The following is a 24,231-nucleotide window of genomic DNA, read 5'->3' on the forward strand; positions in this document are numbered from 1 at the left end:
TTTTTAAGTTTACTTATCTTAGGGGAGGAGGGACAGAGAGAGAGAGAGAGAGAGAGAGAGAGAGAGAATCCCAAGCAGGCTCCACCCTGTCCCCATGCAGGGCTTGAACTCACAAACCATGAGATCATGACCTGAGCTTAACTGACAGGGTCACCCAGATGCCCCAGTTGTCATTCCTTTTATATTTAGTAGAAGGTTTTCTGTTAGCTTGGTGTCTGGTACAATTAATTCACTGGTAAAGCCATCAGATTTTGAATTTTCTTTGTATGAGGGTTTTGAGTATGGATTTAACATCTGATTTTCTGTTTATTCTTTTGTCAGCTTAAGGAAGTTGTGTTTTTCTAGAAATCAGTTCATTTCAAATAATTTTGCAACTTGTTTTCATTAAGTTGTTCTTAATATCCTTTATCATCTTAAATTCTTTAAGATATTTAGGAATATATTCCCTCTTATTACCAATATTTATTTTTACCTTCTTTCTTTTTCTTGATTTGTTTCACCAGGATTATCAATTTTATTAGTCTTTCCAAGGAATCATCCCTTAGGTATATGTTTACTTTATATATTTTTTCTGCTATTATCTGTATCTTTTTCTTCTTTCAACTTTTTAGTTGACCTAAAAAGGCCTGATTTTTTTTTATCATTTTGAGGTGGATGCTTAGATCACTAATTTCAACTTCTTTTTCCCCCAATATATTCATTTAAGGCAATAAATGTTCCTGTAACTATGGGTGTAGCTACATCCCATAAGTTTCGAAATGTCATAATTTATTATCATTTAATCTAAAATATTTTCTATTTCCACTGTGATTTCTTTGACCCAGGAATTATGTTAAAGTGTATTGTTTAACTTCCAAACATGAGGATTTTTTAATTTATATTTTTATTATTTGTGCAGAGCTTACTTCCACTGTAGTTACTAAAGGTAATCTGCATGTGAGTTTCAAACATCTGAAATGTATTTAAACTTCCTTTATGGCTCAGAATATGGTCAACTTTTATAAATTTTCTGTGTGTATTTTAAAAGATTTTAGATTCAACTTGGTAGTTGTAGTGTTTTGTGTGTGTATGTATACACACATATAGTTGTTAATCGTATTAAGTTCTCCTCTATCCATACTGATTTTTTGGTTACTTGTTCTGTCAGTTACTTGGAAAGATATATTAAAATCTCCCACTATGATTGTGGATTTTTGACCGTCTTCTTTCAGTTCTGTTTAAATTCAGCTTTGAATACTGAGAACCTATATTATTGGATCATGCAAATTAAGGCTATTATTTCTTCCTAGATAATTAAACCTTTTATCATAATGAAATGACACTCTTTAACTCTAGTAATACTTCTCTCTCTAAAGTCTATACTTGTCTGATGTTTTTTCAGTTTTTTTCACCTTTATTGAAGTATAAGTGACAAATAAAAATTGTGTCTATTTAAGGTACACAACTTGATGTTTCAATATATGTATACATTGTGAAATAATAACCACAATCTAGCTAACATATACACCACCTCAGATAGCTACCATTTATTTGTTCGTTTTGTTCTTTTCCTTTCTTCTTGTTTTTTCCTTTTTGTGGTAAGAACACTTAAGATGTACCATCTTAGCGAAAATTCAGGTATATTAATTGTACCAATATTAATTGCTACTGTTAACGATAGTCACATTGCTGTTCTAGAGATCTTTGGAACTTACTCATCTTGCATAACTGATTCCCTGTATGTTTTGGGCAACATGTCCTCATTTCCCTCTCCACCCAGCCCTTGACAACCACCGTTTTACTGTTTTCTTTTGTGAGTTTGACTATTTTTGATTCCACGTGTAAGTGAGATCATGCGGTGTTTGTCTTTCTGTGTCTGGCTTATTACATTTAATATAACGTCCTCCAGATTCATCCATGTTGTCACGATGGTAGGATTTCCTACTTTTTTAAAGCTAAATAAGTATGGGAGTGCAGATATCTCTTTGAGATATTGATTTTGTTTCCTTAATATATATATACCCAGAAGTGGGTTTTCTGGATTATGAAGTTGTGCTATTTTTAACTTTTTTTTTGAGGGCTATCTGTACTGTATTCCACAGTGACTGTACCAATTTACATTCCCACCAACAGTGCACAAGGGTTCCCTTTCCTCCATATCCTTCCCAAAACTTGCTATCTTTTGTCTTTTGGTAATAGCTACTCTAACAGGTATGAAGTGATATCTCGATGTGGTTTTGGTTTGCATTTGCCTGATGATTAGTGATGCTAAACACCTTTTTATGTACCTGTTGGCCATTTGTATGTCTTTTAAGAAATGTCTGTTTATTTTGCCTGTTTTTTTTGGTAGGAAACATATTATTAGGCATTTTATTTATTTTTTTCAGTTGTTTTAATTGAGGTATAATTGGCATATCATTAATTCATTTCAGGTATACAGCATAATGATTCCATAATTATAAATGCCAAATGATCACAATAAATCCAGTTAATATCTATCACCATACATAGTTACAAAACCTGTTTTTCTCATGATGAGAACTTTCAAAGTCCACTCTCCTCGATACTTTCAGTTTATTTTTTCCTTTGCCGGTTAAATGTCAAATTGGGTTTGATATTTGTATAGTTTTACCACCTTTCTATTGGCTAATGTTTCCATGGTATGTTTTTTCCATCCTTTTGCTTTTAGCATTTCTGTATCTTTCTATTTCAAGAGTGCAACTGTATCAAGTACCTCTGATGCCCTATCTTATATTCTCGCAGCCCACCTTTTACTTGACCATTGCTGCTGTGACCAGTTTCGTGCCATTGTAATGTGTGATTACTCACTGGGTGTGTCTGGCTTCCTGCCCAGGGACTCACCCATACACAGTGTGAAAGTATGGGGGAGGTGATATGCCAGGGGCAACTCTTGGCCAGTAGGGGACAGGATCTGGTGGACAGAGGCTCCTCACACATGCTGCTCAGAAGGCCCAGAAGGATGGAGGTCCCAGTTGCGGGTCCCAAGGACTAACTGGACACTGTAACTTTATTGGCTTGCCCTCCTCCTGTAGATTCTCCCCAGGCCCCACTGCCAGCTTTATGGCTGCTTTCGTGCTATAAGACCATGTGGCCCGAAAAGCCTAAAATATTCATTATCTGGTCCTTTACAGAAAAAATTTGCTGACACCTGTTCTAGGGATCACCACACGCATCCTTAACTTAATGTCTCATAGAATTCAGTATTTCTGTCACTTCCTGAACAAGACCTTAAAACAATTGAACTTCATGTCCCTGCCTCATGACTAATCTTTTTTTTAAATACCACAAAATACTTTTAGTATTCTTTTATATGGTCACTATTCATTTAGGTTGACCCATATATTTACCACTTCATTGTTCTTCATTTGTTCCTCTGGAACAACTTCTATCTTGGATAATTTTCCTTCTACCTAAAGAATGTTCTTTCATATTTTAGTATAGAATCTCTGATGATGGATTCTGTCAGTTTTTGTTTGAAAATATCTGCATTTACCTTAATTTTTGAATGATATTTTTATTGCATATAGAAACCAAGGCTGGCAGTTATTTTGTATTGACACTTTAAAGATAGCATTTCATTGTTTTCTAGCTTCATTGTTTCTTTCTAAAATACAGCTGTTTGGGGCGCCTGGGTGGCTCAGTCGGTTAAGCGGCTGACTTCGGCTCAGGTCATGATCTCGCGGTCCGTGAGTTCAAGCCCCGCGTCGGGCTCTGTGCTGACAGCTCAGAGCCCGGAGCCTGTTTCGGATTCTGTGTCTCCCTCTCTCTGACCCTTCCCCGTTCATGCTCTGTCTCTCTCTGTCTCAAAAATAAATAAACGTTAAAAAAAAAAATTAAAAAAAAAAAGAAAATACAGCTGTTTTTTGTTGCTACTCTGAAGAGAATCTTTCGTTTCTTTTTCTCTGGCTGCTTTAAAGGTTTTGTTTGTTTGTTTTGATTTGGTCTTTTTGTCTTTCTAAACTTTTAGCAGTTTTACTATAATATGCTTAGATCTGAGTTTTTTGTTTATTCTGCTTGGCTTTTAGATTGCTTCTTGAATCTGAGACTTGATATTATTTGTGAGTTTGGAAAATTCTTAGCTATTATATTGTCAAAGATTGCTTCTTCATTTTCTCTCTTACTCTAGAACTTTCTAACCATTCTCTTATATTTCTCTTTTGCTATGTTCTGTACTTTTCCTACCTCTCACTTCCCCTTGCTTCATTCTGGATATTTTCTTCTGCTGTTTTAGTTCCCTCGTTCTCTTTTCAGCTATGCCTAATTGGCTGTTGAATACATTTAATCACCTAATATAATGAGAATTTGGGGTGATTCTAAAAGGATTTAGTCCTGTGAGGCTTGTTCACACATACTCTGATATAGCCCTTTAGGAGTCCAACCAAAAGGGGGCAGTAGTAGTAGTAGTTTCTAGAACATCTCCATGGTGGGACCCATTCCAGTTTTTGTCCCCCAGTCCCCTAGTCTGTTTAAAGCTCTGCCCAGAAAGTATTTCCGTGTTAAATGTTAGTGAAGTACAGTTATCTATCCTTTTTTCCTATAACGACCTAATCTAGATTCTGTGATAATGCAGTGTGTTCAATAAATGTTTAATGGATAAAAAAAAAAAAAATTGTTTTACATTTTCGCTGTAGGCAGAATAGGGAAGGAAAGTTGAACCCAATATTAGAAAGGACTTCCCAGTTATTAAGCCTTCCCATAACGAAAAGGGCTGCCTCATAACTACTAGGTGCCTATCCCAAGAAATGCTCGCAAGAACATTCAAGTTCAAATGCCCAACTTTAAAAATCACTTGTCAAGAGACTGTGGAAATAATTACAGGTTTGGCATTAATCTGGGTCAGATAACCTCCCAAGTTTTTTTCCATCCTTTAGTTTCTGTGAATCCAGTTTGTGTTCCAGCTATGATATTCTATTTCTTTTCTTTTTACGAAAAATTTTTAAAAATTTTATGTCTTTAGTACTTTGCTTCCTGGTTTCTGACAGTGTGATCTGAATTACGGAGTGTAGGCCTTCTGACATATCTTCATAAAGAATAGGCCAGTCAAAAGTACTGATAGTTAGGAACAGGGAGTATTTTTTTTTTTTTAAGTTTATTTATTTATTCCTAGAGAGAAAGAGAGAATCCCAAGCGGGCTCCACACTGTCAGCCCAGAGCCCAACGCGGAACTCAATCTCATGAACTGTGTATGAAATCATAACCTGAGCCAAAATCAAGAGTGAGATGCTTAACCAACTAAGCCACCCAGGCACCCCAGGAACAGGGAGTTTAAAGCAAGCTCACTGGGCAGTTTGACTTGGTGAATATGTCTTTGCTTATCAAAGGCAGGCACAAGTCCTTTTTAACAGAGTAATCATTTAGGTAAGGGACTTTAAGTCAATGGACAGAGGAAGATTCACATGTGTATATAATTATAGGGAAAAAATTGATTTAGTTGATTCATTAGGAGAAATACTATCAACAATTGAGAAGCTTACTTTCATGTAGACAAAGGTAGTATCTGAGTTTTTGTTCTCAAAGATTAATTTATTCACTCATTCATTGAATCAGCAACTATATTTTGAGAACCTAGGGCAAGAAAAAGTATGCCAAAGATACACTTTGTTTGGTGATACTTTTCAACATTTCACAAGTGAATTTTATGAAAACTTTCTAGGACTTCACATCTTTTGGAATAGAGTGGTGTTTTCTTCTATTTGGGGAAAAAAACATAAACAATTCAAATATTTTTTCCTTTAAAATGGGCTACTGTTGTGGCGCGTGGGTGGCTCAGTCGGTTAAGTGCCTAAATTCGGCTCAGATAATGATCTCACAGTTCGTGAGTTCGAGCCCCACATTGGGCTCTCTGCTGACAGCTCAGAGCCTGGAGCCTGCTTCAGATTCTATGTCTCCCTCTCTCTCTGCCCCTCCCTGCTCACACGTGGGTGCTTAACCGACTGAGCCACCCAGATGCCCCTAAAATTGTTTTTTTTAAGTCTTTTAATTAAAAAAATGCAATTTTATTCAAAGTTGAAAAAGTCTTACGTAAATTTCAAACTGTCTCTAATATTTCAGAACCTAAGAGTAAAAGACAAAATACAATGGTGATTACATATATGAGTCTATCCATTACTTCATTGTGTTATGTAGGGAGAAGCACTTACACTGTAGTCTGAAACAAAACACAAAATATATTAAAGTAAACCATTTCATTTGTTTAAATACAGAATACAAGAATTTCAGTACAAAATGCAAGAATTTAAAAAGCCAAGTTTTTCTCTGCATTTAATATTGAGCTAGTAATTCAGGATTTTTCCATATTTTCATATACATCATGACCAAACCAAGCATAATACAATATTTTATTTGTCAAAATTGTCTTCTTCCTAATATAATTTATTTAAAGTAAAGTTAAAAGAATGTCATTTTTTATGTTGAGTGAGGCCAAATATTACCAACGATTTTATTAAACATAAATTTTCCCATATAATATTTGATAAAATAAAGGTTTTAACTTCAGATAATCTCTTTGTCATATATCACACCAAAATTATAAAGTGATTTTCTAAATTATTAAGACTTTTCAAAAGCTATTTAGCAGTTATTTTTTTAATTAAGAAATAACTAAACTACAAAGATAGAGAGTCTTGTACTTTACAGTTGAGGAAACTGAGGCTCAGAGAAAATGAACCATTTGCTCAAAGGACAAAAATTAATAGATGGCAGATCCTGGATTCATATTCAGGATGATCTGATTCTAAAATTCATGCTCTTAATCACTTATGCTAATGTGTGGCTTACACAACGACAGTGGGAACTGAAAGAAGGGGAGTCTGAGTGGTATTTCAAAGACCAAATCCATAGGCAGTGCTGATAGCTTGGAGACATGAAAGTTTTGATGAGTAAGGTTAGAAATGATACTAAGTCTCCTAACTAAGAGATTTAGGAAAGTAGTGTTGCTACTATAAAAAATACCATAAAAATATAATTAATTAATTAATTAATTGATTAAATAAGCAGGTTAGGAATTTCATTTACGGAAAAAGATGCTGAGATTGATTTTGGCCTTTCTAAACCACAAATAACATTAAGACTTACAGGTAGAAGGGTGCCTGGGTGGCTCAGTCGTTGAATATTCAACTCTTGATTTCAGTTTACATCATGATTCCAGGCTCGTGGGATCCAGCCCCACATTGGGCTCCAAACTGAGTGTGGAGCGTGCTGGGGATTCTCTCTCTCTCTCTCTCTCTCTCTCATTCTGCCCTTCTCCCCTGCTTGCTCACTCCCTCTCTCTCTAAAATAATAATAAAAAATCTTTAAAAAAAATATCTACCCCCCCCCCAAAAAAAGAAGACTTACAGGTAGAGCCATCATATAAAGCATTTGAAAATACAGGACTTGGGGGCACCTGGGTGGCTCAGTTGGTTAAGTGTCTGACTTCGGTTCAGGTCATGATCTCACGGTCTGTGAGTTTGAGACCCGCATCGGGCTCTGTGCTGACAGCTCAGAGCCTGGAGGCTGTTTCAGATTCTGTGTCTCCTTCTCTCTCTGCCTCCCCTGTTCATGCTCTGTCTCTCTCTGTCTCAAAAATAAATAAACGTTAAAAAAAATTTTTTTTTAAAAAAAGAAAATACAGGACTTGGATTCTGTTGAAAGTCAGTGCTGAAAATATAGATTCAGGATCCATCCACTAAGGGTAGTAGTTGAAAAGTGCAGTGAAAGAGAACTGAGAGAATGAGAAGAGAATGAGGACCTGGAGACATGACCTAAAAACATGATCTAAGCCTCAAGGAAGGTACTCACTCGTGGGCTTAAGGAGGAAAAACTGTGAGCAAAGAAAATAAATAAACAAATAAATAAATAAATAGCAAAAAGTTAAAAGAAAACCGGGACAACCTACACTCATGAAAGCCAAGAGATAATAAACATGGCTAAAATTTACTGAGCACTTACCATGTGCTGTGTATTTCACATACATCATCTTACTTAATCTTTATAGTAACTCAGCAAGGTAGGTCTGTGTATCTTTATTGATAGATCAAGACACAGAGGATTTACAAAATTAAACCATATACCTATCACTCAGTTGGCAAGTCCTAGGGCAAAAACTGGAGTGCATATTTCCAGCCTCCAGAGTCCATTTTCCAACCAGTGGTCTCTAAAGTGTACACGGCAAACCACTGTGGTGTGGGGAAAAAATGTTAGAATTACAATTATTATATCTGATTCTTTTTAAATTGCATTTCTTGTGTATATTTTATAACATACATCCTATATTAGTATGGTAATATATGCATATTTTATATTTATTGGAGTATATGCCCTAATAATATGCAAATGTAAGGAGACAAAAATAATTGGAATCATTTCTTTAAACCACTATGCAAAACTGCCATTTTGTCTTGTCACATCCTCAACAAGAAACTATATTCATTTTCTATGGCCATGTTGTCTTTTAAATGCAGTACTGGTTGTACTTGAGTTAACAAGAACCGTTTGTTTCATAGGTTGTTTTCAAGTCATTTGTTGATATTTTCAGAAACTTGTGAAGGCTTTGGGGTTATTTGGTTCTTAGTAATAGTAGAAGAAACACAGGCCTTCTACCAGACAGACCTGGGTTCAAATATCAGCTTTGACCTTACTGACCTTGTGACCTCAGACAAGTACCTCATTTCTCAGAGCCTCAGTTTATTTATCTTAAACTGGAGATAATATTAACCTTGCAGATTATTGCAAAGTTTAGCAATATCATAAGAAAATAACTTAGCATTGGGCATTGCATACAGCCAATACTTCTAAAAGGACAGCAAGTAACATTAATAGGAGCAGTACTTAATTACTGTAGACAATATCTGTGGCCCAGTAGTCATGTCCCCTCTAAAATTGGGGATTTTACAATATATCTTTGGCAAAGTTATGCCTATATTGCTCTTTTTTTCTGTTCAATGTTTTTATTTAGTTTTGAGACAGAGAGAGACAGAGCATGAGCAGGGGAGGGGCAGAGAAAAGAGAGACACAGAATCTGAAGCAGGCTCCAGGCTCTGAGCTCTCAGCACAGGCCTGATGTGGGGCTCGAACTCATGGACTGTGAGATCATGACCTGAGCTGAAGTCTGATGCTTAACCAACTGAGCCACCCAGGCGCCCCATTGCCTATATTGCTCTTAATTCAACCTAGAAACTTGTTTCAACATAGACAAGTATTTAGAAGTAGACAAGTAGTCTAGAAAAGTATTTTCCAGAAATATTGAAGCCACTGCAAATAGCTCTGTGGATTGGGGAATGCCATTTATATGAACTACAGGCATATCTGAAAGATGTGGGTTCAGGTCCAGACCACTGCAGTAAAGTGAGTATTACAATGAAGCAGGTCAGATTAAATTTTTGTTTTCCTGGATATAAGAGTTATATTTACACAAGACTGTAGTCTACTGATTGCGCGTAGCATAATGCCTAAAAAACCAGTGTACATACCTTAATTTAAAAATACTTTTTGGGGGCACCTGGGTGGCTCAGTCAGTTAAGCATCCAATTTTGGCTCAGGTCATGATCTCACAGCTCATGAGTTTGATCCTTGCGTCGGGCTCTGTGCTGACAGCTCAGAGCCTGGAGCCTGCTTCGGATTCTGTGTCTTCCTCTCTATCTGCCCCCCCGACCCCTCTATCTCTATGTCTCTCTCTCTCTCTCTCAAAAATAAATAACCATTAAAAAATTTAAATACTTTATTGCTTAAAAAAAAAAAAGTCAAGCCATCATCTGAGCTTTTAGCAAGTTGTACTTGTTTTGCTGGTGGGTGGTTTTGCCTCGATACTGATGGCTGCTGGCTGACCAGGGTGGTAGTTGCTGAAGGCTGAGGTGGCTGCGACCATTTCTTAAAATAAGACAACAGTGAAGTTTGCCACTTCACTGACTCTTCCTTTCACAAACAATTTCTTGTAGCATGTGATGCTGTTTGATAGCATTTTACCCACAGTAGAACTTCTTCCAGAATTGGAGTCGATCTTCTCAAACTCTGCCACTGCCTCAGCTAAGTTTGTGTAACATTCTAAATCCTCTGTTGCCGTTTCAACAATCTTCACAGCATCCTCACCAGGAGTAGGCTCCATCTCATGAAACCACTTTCTTTGCTCATCCATAAGCAGGTCCTCATCCGTTAAAATCTGATAGGAGATGGCAGCCATTCAGTTGCATCTTCAGGCTCCACTTCTAGTTCTAGGTCTCTAGTTCTTTCCACCACATCTGCAGTTTACTGCCTCCACCAAAGTTGGAACCCCCTCGAAGTCACTCATGAGGGTTGGGATCAACTTCTTCCAAACTCCTGTTAATGTTTATATTTTGACCTCTTCCCATGAATCATGAATGTTCTTAATGGCATCTAGAATGGTGACTCCTTTGCAAAAGGTTTTCAATGTACTTTGCCCAGATCCATCAGAAGAATCACTAGCTATGGCAGCTATAGCGTTACAAAATGTATTTCTTAAGTAATAAGACTTTTTGAAAATTGAAATTACTCCTTGATCCATAGGCTACAGAATGGATGTTGTGTTAATAGGTATGAGAACAACATTAATTCCATTGTCCATTTCCATTAGAGCTTTTGGGTGACCAGGTGTATTGCAATATTTTGAAAGGAATCTTTTCTTCTGAGCAGTAGGTCTCAAGAGTATGCTTAAAATACTCAGTAAACCATGTTTTGAAGAGATGTGCCATCATCCAGGCTTTGTTGTTCCATTGATAGAGCACAGGCAGAGCAGATTTAGCATAAATCTTAAGGGACCTAGAATTTTCAGAATGGTAAATGAGCATTGTCTTCAACTTAAAGTCACCAGGTACATTAACTCCTAACAACCAAGTCAGCCCGTCCTTTGAGGCTTTGAAGCCAGGCATTGACTTCTCTCTAGCTGAGAAAGTCCTAGATGGAATCATCTTCAAGGACATAACTGTTTTGTCTACAGTGAAAATATGTTATTTAGTGTAAGCTACTTACGTTAATTATCTTACCTAGATAACTTGCTGCAGCTTCTATATCAGCACTTGCCACTTCACCTTGCACTTTTACGTTATGGAGAAGCCTTCTTTCCTTAAACCTCATGAACCCACCTCTGCTAGCTTCAGACTTTTATTCTGCCAGCTTCTTCATCTCTTTCAGCCTTTACAGAGTTGAAGAGAGTTAGGGCCTTGCTCGGGATTAGGCTTTGGCTGAAAGGAGTGTTGTAGCTGGTTTGATCTTCTATCCATAACTTTCTCCATGTCAGCAATAAGGCTGTTTCACTTTCTTATCATTTATGTGTTCACTGGAGTAACAGTTTTAATTTCCTTCCTTTGCATTTACAACTTGGCTAACTAGTGCGAGAGGCCTAACTCTTAGCCTATCTCAGCTTTTGACATGACTCCCTAACTAAGCTCTATCATTTCTAGCTTTCACTTGAACACTTAGAGGCCATTATATGGTTGTTAATGGCTTAATTTCAGCATTGTTGTGTCTCAGGGAATAAGGAGGCCCAAGAAGATGGAGAAAGACAAGGGAGTGGCCAGTGGGTAGAGCAGTCTGAACACACACAACATTTATTGATCAAGTTTGCCATCTTATATGGGTGTGGTTCGTGGCACCCCAAAACAATTACAATAGCCTGAGAAACTTAACAGAAACCCATGGGGGAGGGGAAGGAAAAAAAAAAAAAGGTTAGAGTGGGAGAGAGCCAAAGCGTAAGAGACTCTTAAAAACTGAGAACAGGGGCGCCTGGGTAGCGCAGTCGGTTAAGCGTCCGACTTCAGCCAGGTCATGATCTCGCGGTCTGTGAGTTCGAGCCCCGCGTCAGGCTCTGGGCTGATGGCTCGGAGCCTGGAGCCTGTTTCCGATTCTTTGTCTCCCTCTCTCTCTGCCCCTCCCCCGTTCATGCTCTGTCTCTCTCTCTCTCCCAAAAATAAATAAAAAACGTTGAAAAAAAAAATAAAAAAATAAAATAAAATAAATAAAAAATAAAAAATAAAAAAAACTGAGAACAAACTGAGGGTTGATGGGGGGGTGATGGGAGGGGGGAGGGGGGTGATGGGTATTGAGGAGGGCACCTTTTGGGATGAGCACTGGGTGTTGTATGGAAACCAATTTGGCAATAAATTCCATATATTGAAAAAAAAACCAATTACAATAGTAATATCAAATATCACTGTTCACAGATCACCATAGCAAATAGAGTAATAATGACAAAGTTTCACATGTTGCAAGAATTACCAAAATGTGACACGGAACCATGAAGTGAGGCACATCTGTTGGAAAAATGGCGTCAATAGACTTGTTAGACAAAAGGTTGCTAATAATCAATAAAGCAAAGTACAACAAAACAACGTATGCCTTTATAATAACCATGGCTCCTCCTGCTCTTGTATAGAGCAGTAGCCCTACTGGCAGAGACATAGAGGGCCAAAGATGGCCTCAACAGAATGCCACTGCCCTCACTTGCATTGGTTGGTGTGTTGAATGCTTGTCTACTTGTTTGATGCTCTTTGCAGATCTGTACTCCCGACTTGGTGGTATTCCTGGCTTGTGCCAATCAGAGGCTCAAAGAGAGATTACTGAAGCGTGCAGAGCAACAGGGGCGGCCGGATGACAATCTGAAAGCTACCCAAAGGAGACTAATGAACTTCAAGCAGAACGCTGCTCCATTGATTAAATACTTCCAGGAAAAGGGGCTCATCATGACAGTAAGTTAGCTATACTTTTACATACATGCCCACTACAGGAATGATCTTTCAGATGTCTAATTAACCTGTTCTCATTTAGAAATCCTCTTTACCTTAAAAAAGTGGCTTTTCTTGGGTGCTCCAGGATCCAATGGGAAAAAAAAATCAGTGTTTTTTACCTGATTTGCCTTTTTAAGTCATAATGATGAAACTACTTTCACTTTAGTTTGATTTTACAAAAAAAAAAGATAAATTTTAACCTTATTTAAAGTTCTTTAGCTCCCAAATAAAAAAGTATTTCTAAATAATTGTTTGGATAATTTTAATGTTTATTTATTTCTGAGAGAGGAAGACAGAGCATGAGTGGGGAAGGGGCAGAGAGAGAGAGGGAGGCACAGAATCTGAAACAGGCTTCGAGTCATCAGCAGAGAGCCTGAGGTGGGGCTCAAACCTGGAAACGGTGAGATCATGACCTGAGCCGAAGTTGGTCGCCCAAATGGCTGAGCCACCCAGGCGTCCCTTGTTTGTATAATTTTAAGTAGTACTTTCCCAACTTCTCAACTCTTGTGTCTTTGGAAACCCGATAAAACTGATAGAGTTAAAAACACATACCTGACATAGTGTTATATTAGACTTAAATTGTAAGTTAGGCTTTATTACAATGTACCACATAAGGAAATTCCAATGGCACAAAAAAGTTTCCTAAGTGTTTGACTTGCTCAAAGAAGTAATGCTGTCTCAAAATGGAAGGCATTGATCTTTTTGCCCCATTAACAATGTTAATATTAATATTTTCATAATTAGTTTTTCTGTGGTTGATGATACTCAGTGTACCAATGAAAAGACTGAATCATTACTTAATACAGTTATTAGAATACAGTAAGTTAGAGGTGAAGATTCAGCCAAATTGTGATCTCATAACATCGGAGACTTAAGTATTAAAATAGAAGAAACAAAGAGAATCATTGGGCATCTGAAGAAAACATTTTATGGGAAGAAGACACTAACATCAGTGCAGCTCCATTGTAGCTGGATGGTAGCAAAATAGCAGAACTCTTCCTCCAGCCCTTGGGTCCTTCTCATCAGACCAGAGATTCTTGTCTAGTGGGGTTACGAGGCCCGGTAGACAATCTGATGAAAATGATGCATTTCTGTCTTAATAAAATGCACAAAAGATTTTTTTTTTTTTACAAATTTTAGTTAAGTCTACTGAAGCTCATCCACAGAGATCCTATGACTTAACAATTCCTGAGTTAAAAAAATCTCTTTATTAGACTAAGATGCCCTTAGATCTGAGACAGTCACGACACTTGAATAAAATCTATTTGCAGTCTTTATAGCACTGTAAAGAAAAATTTTTTAGGATTTGCTTTTGAGTCAAAACTGTCATGTCAGAGAATTGTAAATCTGATCTGAAAATTGTTCACAGTGCCAGAGTTCATTTTATGGTCTAAAAGAGACATTAATAGGAAAGATTCGAGAAAATCAGGGTGGATGTTTCTCTGGTTATTTTTTGTTGGGATTGTTCCTTGTTTCCCTTGTAAATTACCAATGCTGACTTCTGCCTGTGTCATGAAAAAAGAAATTTACCCTACAGACCAAACCCCCAGCTGCAAAGTGCAGAGCCAGGGTTTTAATTGATGTTTGCAGGGCTTAAAGGTATTACCAGAGTGTCTCTGATTACTCCCTGCTTGTCACGTTCGTCATCACAAGCAAAGCAGATTTCCCAAATGAATGCAGAGTGGGGATTGTTAATTTACTAATATTTTGCATGGAGGTGAAACGCCATTGCCTCTAATTGAGGGAGTCAATAACAATGTGGATGACAGCCTGTAACCTCACTGCTAAAATCAAATAAGCTTTAAGATAAACGCCTCTAATTACTGGGACAGTTGCCTCGGAAAGTCACCTTTTGAAAAGTGGTGAACACAAACACAGGCTAAGCTCTGGGGAATAGAATTTGAAAATTTAGTCTGACAAAGGAGCAAGTACTGCATCCTGAATCACATGTCCTCCTTCAGAATGCGGATCATAGTTCGGTTTTGGAATTACGGCATATTTGGTAGCATTTCTGCTTTTAAAGATGAGTCAAGAAATAAAAAGGGTCATCTTTATTAATCACAAGCATATCAAGATTTTAATTAAAAAACTGGGAGTTAATAGGTCAAACCAAATGTTTCCTTTTCTCTGTAGTTTTTTTCTGTTTCTTCAACCTTCCCGTCCTAATTTATTCATTTAGTAAGTATTTATTGAGAACCATTGGGTGCGAGACACTCTGCTAAATAAGCAAAAAGTAAGGATCTTTACTTTATTCCCTGACATATTGCAAATTCCTAGAACAGTACCTGCCTGGTACATACTGTGCTCCCAGTAAATGAGCAAAGCTGAATGATTATTTGTTAATTAACTTAGTTTCATAGGAATCAACACTAACATTTAAATACAAGTACACTTATCCCTAAACTGCCAGTGCATAGCTATTGGTTAATTATCACCACCTTCCCTAACATCACTGCACAGGGTGGTGGGAAAGAAATCTAAACAGCACAAACCCTCAGCAGATTTGGCAATTGACCTAAACATAAGAAAGGCAATGAAGATACTTGGTAATAGTTTACCCAACCAAATCCATTCTCCGAAAATTACTAAGTCGAAAATTCTGTCATTGCTTCTCAATACTTGAGGTTGATGAATTTGTAAATAGGTAACATGGTGAAGCTGTATTTCCTTTAAATACCATCGCTTTTTGTATCCTATTTAAATAGTCATTCTCATGTAACCAAAAGGCTCATTAATTCCTATTTGTTGGGTTTAGTAACTGAGACAGAATATAGCAAGGAGATTAGGGCACCTGGGTGACTCAGTTAGTTGAGCATCCTACTCTTGATTTCGGTTCAAGTCATGATCTCACAGTTCCTGAGATCAAGTCCTGCATCTAGCTCTGTGCTGATGGCACCAGGCTTGCTTGGGATTTTCTGTCCCTCTCTCTCTACCCCTCCCCAGCTCATGCCACTCTCTCTCAAAATAAATAAATAAATAAAAATAAAAAGAATATAGTCAAGGAGAAGTTTTCTTTTTTTAATATAATTTATTGACAAATTGGTTTCCATACAATACCCAGTGCTCATCCCAACAAGTGCCCTCCTCAATGCAGATCATCCACTTTCCCCTCTCCCCCACCCCCATCAACCTTCAGTTTGTTCTCAGTATCCAAGAGTCTCTCATGGTTTGCCTCCCTCCCTCTCTGTACCTTCCACCACCCTCCCCTCCCCCATGACCTTCTGTTAAGTTTCTCAAGATCCACCTATGAGTGAAACATATGGTATCTGTCTTTCTCTGACTGACTTATTTCACTTAGCATAATACCTTCCAGTTCCATCCATGTTGCTGCAAATGGCCAGATTTCATTCTTTCTCATTGTCAAGTAGTATTCCATTGTATATATAAACAACATCTTCCTTATCCATTCGTCAGTTGATGGACATTTAGGCTTTTAAGGAGAAGTTTTCAAAAGTTAACAAGAAAGGCTATGGAGGTATTCTGGAAGATACTTGGGTGACAATGGTGTATGTGTGTGTTGGGTATACATCCCTCTGAATTGTTTTAAATTCACTTTTTAAAAAAATTAAGTAGACAGTGCCTTCTAGAATGAAACCTGATACTGATAGAATCTCAGTGTGAAGAGCCTAGAGGATACATGAGAAATATCCACTTGGAGTTGAATATAGGGCAGCTTATAAGGAATCACACTGTCTGGGCAACAAGCGTTTATGGAATCCTACTGTGTGCAGAGCTGGCAAGGCCGAGCTGCCCTAGAAAAGGTACTGTTGCTTCATTTAGGAGAGGAGTATCTTCATGGATGATAGTCCCCATTTCCAGAACTAAATTAAAATGTGAATCAGATTACTTTTATTATTATGGGCTCTAAAACTTAAAATACATGTTATGACACCAGTTTCGTTCTCTGATCTTTTGTATAGAAAGGAAAATAAAAGCACTGAGAGATAAAGCTATTTGCTCACAAAGTGCAATGCACATAGAGCAAAGCAGCATCCAGTGTTCTGGGAGTGAATCAGGATGCTTCCTAAACAACCTCACAACAGTGTTGGGGCTGGGACAAGGGGATACCAAATCTGTAGCTGATTCTGGTGTTCTGTCTCAGTAACAAGCAAGCACCAACTCACAACCTCTCCACACCCAGAGCTTGCTCAGTGTCAGTGCTGTTCATACTCTGCAGACAGAGCAAACCAAATGACTCAGTGAAAGCAGCTCCTTTCAAAGTGGGAAATTGATGCCAATTATACGGCAAACCCATCATCAATGCCTGATGATAAGAGCACTCACACCAGTAAAGGCAGTATTCTCATTGTGATGTTTCATGAAGGCATTTACAGGAAAAATGAGGATGAACTTAAACAATGAACATGCTTCCTTCTCCAAAAGAATGTAAAATATTTTTCTATTGATGATATTATTTCAGACATCCGTGAAATAGAGTCCCAAAAGCCCCAACGCATGACCTTCCAATCATCTTAAGTAGGGCCTTATATGAACTAAATGGTGTAGATAAAATCAAGATAATATCCAACTGAACACATCTGAAAGAGTCACATGAAGGAAGCCTCAGTTCCAAGCACTTTGACAGACAAGTCTATCTAAGAATACTTTAGTTAAGGCCTGTGCTGTTTTCTATGGGACTGGCTTTCATCACAGCTTGTTTTTATTTGTAATTTTTTTCAAAGTAAAATGAAACTAAGAGATAGTTGGTAGCTGAATGTCATATCATACTAACAGCTTCATATAAACTCTTCTCTCAGCCCTACAGTTCATGACCGGAAAATGTACAATACACAATCTACATTTCTAGCTAGTCGTGTTTCCAAGAGACACTGATCAGAAAAGTAATTTTGACAATAGTGTCAGAAATAGTGTCAGCAAACATTCCACACTTCTAGAACTAGGTCTTAATTTACTTTAATATGTTATACTGAGACTTATTGGGAACATGAGTAAGAAAATCATATTTTTGGTAAAATTATTGAACTAAATTTTTTTCATATTTAAGACCAAACTAGTTGGTCTTCCATTGATCTTAAACATTGATTGAGGCAAAGAATTGATCAATATCTTTAAAGAGGGATGGCAGTGTAAATTAAGTGACTGAAGGGGATGAAGAGGAAGAAGAAGGAGGAGGAGGAGAAGGAGAAAGAAAGAGAAGAAGGAGAAAGGGGGAAAGAAAGAGAAAGAGAAGAAAGAGGAGGAGGAAGAGGAGACAAGAAAAGAAAAAGGACAGGCATGAAAAACTTGCCAGTCAGGAAAATACAGAAGAAAAAAACAATTATGAGTAATGTTATCTTAAAAACCAATAGCTAATAGTTTCTGAGTACTAAATATATGTTGGGTACTATTCGAAGTGCTTCACATGTTTTAGGTCATGAATCTTCACTAAATCTCCATCAGACAGGTACAGGCACATCTCATTTTATTGCATTTCACAGATATCTGTGTTTCCTACAGATTGGAGGTTTGTGGCAACCCTGCCTCAAGCAAATATATCAGTGCCATTTTTCCAACAGCATTTGCTTACTTTGTGTCTCTGTGTCACATATTGGTGATTCTTGCAATATTTTGAACATTTTCTTTATTATTTGTAATGGTGATCTGTGATCAATGATTACAACTCACTAAAAGCTCATGCAATGGATAACATTTTTTAGCAGTATTTTTTAAGTTTTTATTTTTATTTGTTTTATTTATTTCATGCATGCATGATGGGGAAGGGGCAGAGAGAGGGAGAGAGAGAGTCCCAAGCAGGCTCCTCGCTGACAGTGCAATCCCACAAACCAGGAGATCCTGACCTGAGCCGAAATTGAGAGTCAGACTAACCAACTGAGCCACCCAGGCACCCCAGCAATAGAGTATTTTTACTTGAGGTATGTAGATTATTTTTTAGACATAATGTTATTGGACACTTAGACTACCGTTAGTGCAAACATAACTTTTATATGCACTGGGAAACGAAAATATTCATCTGACTGGTTTGACTTCAACAGTTGCTTGATTGTGGGAGTCTGGAATCAAAGCTGCACTATCTCTGAGGCATGCCTGTATTATTGTCACCTCTATTTTGTAAATGAGAAAACTGAAGCTCCTGAAAGCGTAGCCAGCCCAGGATCCCACAAGAGCAGTGGAGCCTTAGCCCAGACCTAGGATGCTGACGCCAGAGGAAGCATTTGTGATTGCTGTATTGTCCCTTTGTTAAACCTTGACACTCACATGTTCTAGGTAGTGAAGAGAGAGCCCACTGCTGCTTTCTCCAGGCATTTATTGTTCGATAAGCACCTCTGTTCAGCTGTAATCTCTTCATTTCTGTTTCTCAGAAAAGAGTAAGTAAGAAAAGTCACTCTGATGTTACGTTATATGGAGTAGTTTTTAAAAAGTAATTTTACTGGGTAATAGATGTCAAATAGTTAAGATAATTCATAAAAGTGATTCATATGAGCACATGTACAAGAAAGAAATGTTACCATTAATGGCCAGTTGTGGGGCCTTGTATTTTTATCTCCACTATACGTTATCTTCTTCCCTTGCTGACTTCTACAAATCAAATGTAAATCCATGGCTGCAGGCAAAACCTTGTCCTTATCTACTGAGAATCTTATAATTCATCTTATCTATTATGACTGTTCTTTTATAGTCATCCATTCAAACGTTTTTATCGAGGGCCTATTGCATGTCAGACGATAGCACTTTCCCTTGTACAAGGGCCCACGAGGCACTGTAGGGAATCCAAAGGTGATGTAGAAATAAATGTGCCTGCGTGGAGTTTGTATGCAGGCAGTGATGTAAACATAAATAACTTGAGAACAGCACAGGAAGGAGTGCCACCCACAGAGGTATAATAAGCCAGGAGGAGTCAGGGACAGGGGAGTGACTTCCTCCTGGAAAGATTAGGAAAAACTTTACTAGAAACATAGACCCTTGAGGGGCAGGTAAGAGTTGGAACCCAGAAATGGGAAGGAAGTACATTATAAGTGGATGTAAGCAGACAAAGGCATGTAGGGTATATATAATGGATTTGTGAGAATTAGAAGGGTGTGGGGGACATATGCTCAGATCAAACTGGAAAAGGCACTGCAGTGCTAGGCTAAGGGGGAAAGGCTATTTGATGAGCAGGGTGAGCGTTAAAGTCTCCGAGTCAGGGAATGACCTAACCTAATAAGAAGTATAAGCTGGTAGTTGTGTGCAAAACACTGAATGGAGGAAGCATCTGGAAGGGATTTGACAAAGGCCTAGGGCTGGGATGGTGACCGCGTGTGACACAAGGTTTTACTGCTCATTGATCCACAACCATCTGGAGCTGACTGCAAACATGGGAGTAACTGAAAAAGTGCTTGAAGAAAATTAGCATGCATAAATCACTGGGAATAAGATGTAACATAAATTGCACCGATGTAACTATTTTGATTTCCCATTTGGGTAGCATTCATGGCAGAGTTGAAAGGAAACAGGATAGCAAAGGGAAAGGTACATATTAAGGACTGTGGTTAACTAAAACACTGAAGTGATCTTAAAATCCAAGCAAAGAGACAGCAGGGTCAATTGAATCATCAGTCTTTCCACAAATAATTGTTTCAAAATAATTCAGAGTGGAATAACTTAATGAATTAAGTAAAAATTACAAATATATTTGGGATCATTTATCTTCATGGCAGACAACCCTATAAGATGTCTGCCATTTATAAGATCTTTTTTTTAAATTTTTTTTTTTAACGTTTATTTATTTTTGAGACACAGAGAGACAGAGCATGAATGGGGGAGGGTCAGAGAGAGGGAGACACAGAATCTGAAACAGGCTCCAGGCTCTGAGCTGTCAGCACAGAGCCCGACGCGGGGCTCGAACTCACGGACCGCGAGATCATGACCTGAGCCGAAGTCGGCCGCTTAACTGACTGAGCCACCCAGGCGCCCCTATAAGATCTTATAAAGACATAGGACCATTAAAGCACTGCACAGTAACTGGTTATCATCAAAAAGTTTATATGTGTTAGGGATGTGTGTGATTACAAGAAATGAAATGGCTAAATAGCTGTGGCCTAAACAAACAGCTTTATTTGACATGAATAAAAATAAATAGAGATGGATGATCCAGGGGTAGTACAGTGACTTAATGGTGTCATCAAGGAACCACACTCCTGTCTTTCGGTTCCACCCTCTTTAATGTATTTCCTCATTGCAACAAAATGGCTGCTGCTGACCTAGTCACCAAATCTACATTCCAAATAGGACAAAGGGTTTAGTGCAAGGGCTGGACAGCTTCCTCTGGTATACTTCATTAGGAAAGAAAAGCTTTCCCATAAACCCCTCTCCCTCTCTCGCTGACTTGTATTTAAGTGTCATGGCTCAGAACGGGATCACATGTTTTCCGTTGCCTTCAAGGGAAGCTGAGAAATTAATTATTTAAATTTCCAGCCTCTGATATAGAGGAAAGCAAAGGAAAAAGGAATAAGAACAAATATTGAGGGGCACCTGGGTGGCTCAGTCGGTTAAGTGTCCGACTTCAGCTCAGGTCACGATCTCGCGGTCCTTGAGTTCAAGCCCTGCATCGGGCTCTGGGCTGATGGCTCAGACACTGGAGCCTGCTTCCGATTCTGTGTCTCCCTCTGTCTCTGCCCCTCCCCTGTTCATGCTCTGTTTCTCTCTGTCTCAAAAATAAATAAAGGTTAAAAAAAATTAAAAAAAAAAAACAAATATTGAGTAAGCCAACTACAATAACCACTACAAGGTAAAAAGTACATAAATAAATAAAAAATAATTCAGTTTTCTCTGTTTAACAAGATATAGGGACTGAGGAGAGTCTGAGTGTCCTTGCACCAAATTAAGAAAAAAAAAAAAAGGATATGGGGAAATACATTTCCTAGTCATTCAGTTCAAAATAGTTAAAATAGAAAATGTCTTTGCTTAATATTAATGGCTACTTTTCAGTAAGTGTTTTTAACTTTCCAGGATCTCCATTCACTCTATATCTAATTCTCACAACAGCCCTTAAAGTTTGATGAAGGAAACAGGCTTAGAGAGGTTCGGGAACACGCTGTAAATGCTGGAGCCAGTAAATAAGGGACCTGAGGTTTGAAATAGGTTCTGTCTCACAGAATCCACTCAGTCAATAACAAGGGTTTGAGCGAGACTTGTATCTAAGCAAGGAGTCAAACCCCTCTCAAAATAGAGAAGTTATTGATAATGTCATATTAATGTGAACTACAAGATATTCTTGACTGAGAAATTGAATTCTAGGAGAAAGAAAGAAGGACTAACATAGCATATTAAGTGCTATGCCCGCTGCTTTACAAATATTTACCTCTTTTAATCACTCAACCCTGTGAGGTAGGTATTAAAGTGCTGTATATGTGGCAGGTGTTTTACCTAAATTATCTCATTTCAGGTAAGGACAGGAGTTTGCTGTCCCTTTGCAGATAAATCCTAACCCACACAGCCTGACTCGCTTCACCCACTCTGTGTCTCACTAGGACACTGCTCTTTTGTCTTCCCTGCTTCACCCTTCAGACTCCGTTCATGCTACTGCATGTTTTCTTCTCTGTGACTGGCTCCCTCATCTATCATTCTGCCAGTCACCTCGCCAGCTTCTGGATGGCTCTTACCCAGGCACACCCCAAGCATGGTGCTGCATCTCATTTACCCAGACCTAGCAGGTGGGTTGGAGACAGATACACAGACAGGCCCTTGTTCTGAAGGAGCCCATGTAGAGGGGAGGAGAGGAGATAAACAAGTGGCCTCAATGTACAAAGGGCCACAAGATGGAGTAAGTTCCCTCTGCCTTCTCCATGGTAAATCTGTGGGACTGGATGAACTTAAAGCTCTCTGGGACAATCCATGGAGATTACTTCATGCATTCAAAACATAACCAGGGGGCGCCTGGGTAGCTCAGTCAGTTGAGTGTCCAACTTTGGCTTAGGTCATGATCTTGCGGTTTGTGACTTCAAGCCCTGTGTCTGTGCTGACAGCTCAGAGCCTAGAGCCTGCTTCAGATTCTGCGTCTCCCTCTCTCTCTGCCCCTCCCCCACTCATGCTTTGTCTTTGTCTCTCTCTCAAAAATAAATAACATTTTAAAAATTAAAAACAACAACAACAACAACAACAAAAAGTAATCAGACATTTGAGATTACTGAAAGAAGAGTCCTAACCATTTCCAAGTTCAGGACTAGAAATTGGAATAGGTGGACAGAAAAGACTGAATCGGGCAGCGGAACAGCCAGGAAAGGAGTGGGGAAATAAAAAGGAATTGGATCATAACCATCCTAATTTCTTGCTGAGTCCCACCTCCCAAATTTAGGAATTTAATTAAGCACAGTATAAAATAAGCTTAAGAATACATTTATTGGGGCGCCAGAGCACCTCATGGTTCATGAGATCAAGCTCCACGTGGGGCTCTGCACTGACAGCCTGGAACCTGCTTGGGATTCTCTCTTTCCCTCTCTCTGCCCCTCCCTGGCTTGCTTGCATGCATGCACGCACTCATTCTCTCTCTTTTTTTCTCTCTCTCTCAAAATAAACTTTAAAAAGTAAATAAATAAAAAGATGTCTGCAGGTGTCTGGTTGGCTCACTCGGTTAAGCCTCCAACTCATGATTTTGGCTCAGGTCATGATCTCATGGTTTGTGAGATGCAGCTCCACCTTGGGCTCTGTGCTGAGCTTGGAGCCTGCTTGGGATATTCTCTCTATCTCTCTCTCTCTCTCTCTGCCTGCCCCTCCCCACTCACACACACACTCTCTCTTTCCCTCTCTCTCTCAAAATAAATAAATAAACATTTAAAAAGAAATAAAAATAAAAGGATGTCTGGAGAAAAGAAGTTTGGATGTGTGTAAATTGTAGCATGATGTAGATTATTTTCAATAACCAAGTTATTGGGGACTATGCAGTCAGAACAGTGCCAGATACATAGAGAGGACTTGAAAATATTTGTTTAATTAATGCATAGATTAATGAGTTGAACTGAATAAATTCATTCTAGTAAGTTGAGTGTGAATAAGACTTGTTTAAACTTCATGTATTTGGGTTGGAAAAGTACTTTTCAGGAGTGTTTTAAACTCAGGTTTTCAAAAATTCATGCCTTCCCCTGTGGTCTGGCCTCTAACCAGTGCCAATTCACAGGTTGTTTGAAGGTGTCAGCAGCCATGAGAGATTTCTCAGAAAATACCACAAAGTGCACTTCAAACTGTTTCTACAATTGCTGTCAAATTCAGGAGCAAGAAAGAAGAAGAGAAACAATGGATTTTTTTTTTGTAAAGAATCTTGTTTTTTACCTGAGAATTTTATCTAAAAACATCAAGATTGTTGTGTAATGTGAGATGTTATTTCTTCTTTATCCTGAAACTTGTGCTTAAAAAATCTGAATACAGACACCACCATCACTTGACATATACTTGATAATGCTTATTTTTAGCTTTTCTACCAAGGCTTCAGAGTTCATATGTTCATGACAAACTAATTCTGACCCAAGTCCAAAAAGGTGACTTGGTTCTTACAAATGAATTCAGCAGTAACTCCAGGAAAATC

General features: G+C 38.3%; 1 protein-coding gene across 2 annotated transcripts in view; it reads left to right on the plus strand.

Annotated features, from left to right (window-relative positions):
• Positions 1-24,231, plus strand: part of AK5 (adenylate kinase 5) — a 259,867-nt gene that overhangs the window by 51,067 nt on the left and 184,569 nt on the right. For both annotated transcript variants that reach the window (XR_006221606.1, XM_007079231.3), the window contains one exon: positions 12,486-12,677. Coding sequence is in view for 1 of the 2 variants with exons in the window: in XM_007079231.3 (XP_007079293.2) it covers positions 12,486-12,677 (192 nt within the window). In the remaining variant the exon portion in view is untranslated. The remainder of the gene's footprint in view (positions 1-12,485; positions 12,678-24,231) is intronic.

Source organism: Panthera tigris, chromosome C1 (assembly GCF_018350195.1).
Source record: "Panthera tigris isolate Pti1 chromosome C1, P.tigris_Pti1_mat1.1, whole genome shotgun sequence".
NCBI classification, from domain to species: domain Eukaryota; kingdom Metazoa; phylum Chordata; class Mammalia; order Carnivora; family Felidae; genus Panthera; species Panthera tigris.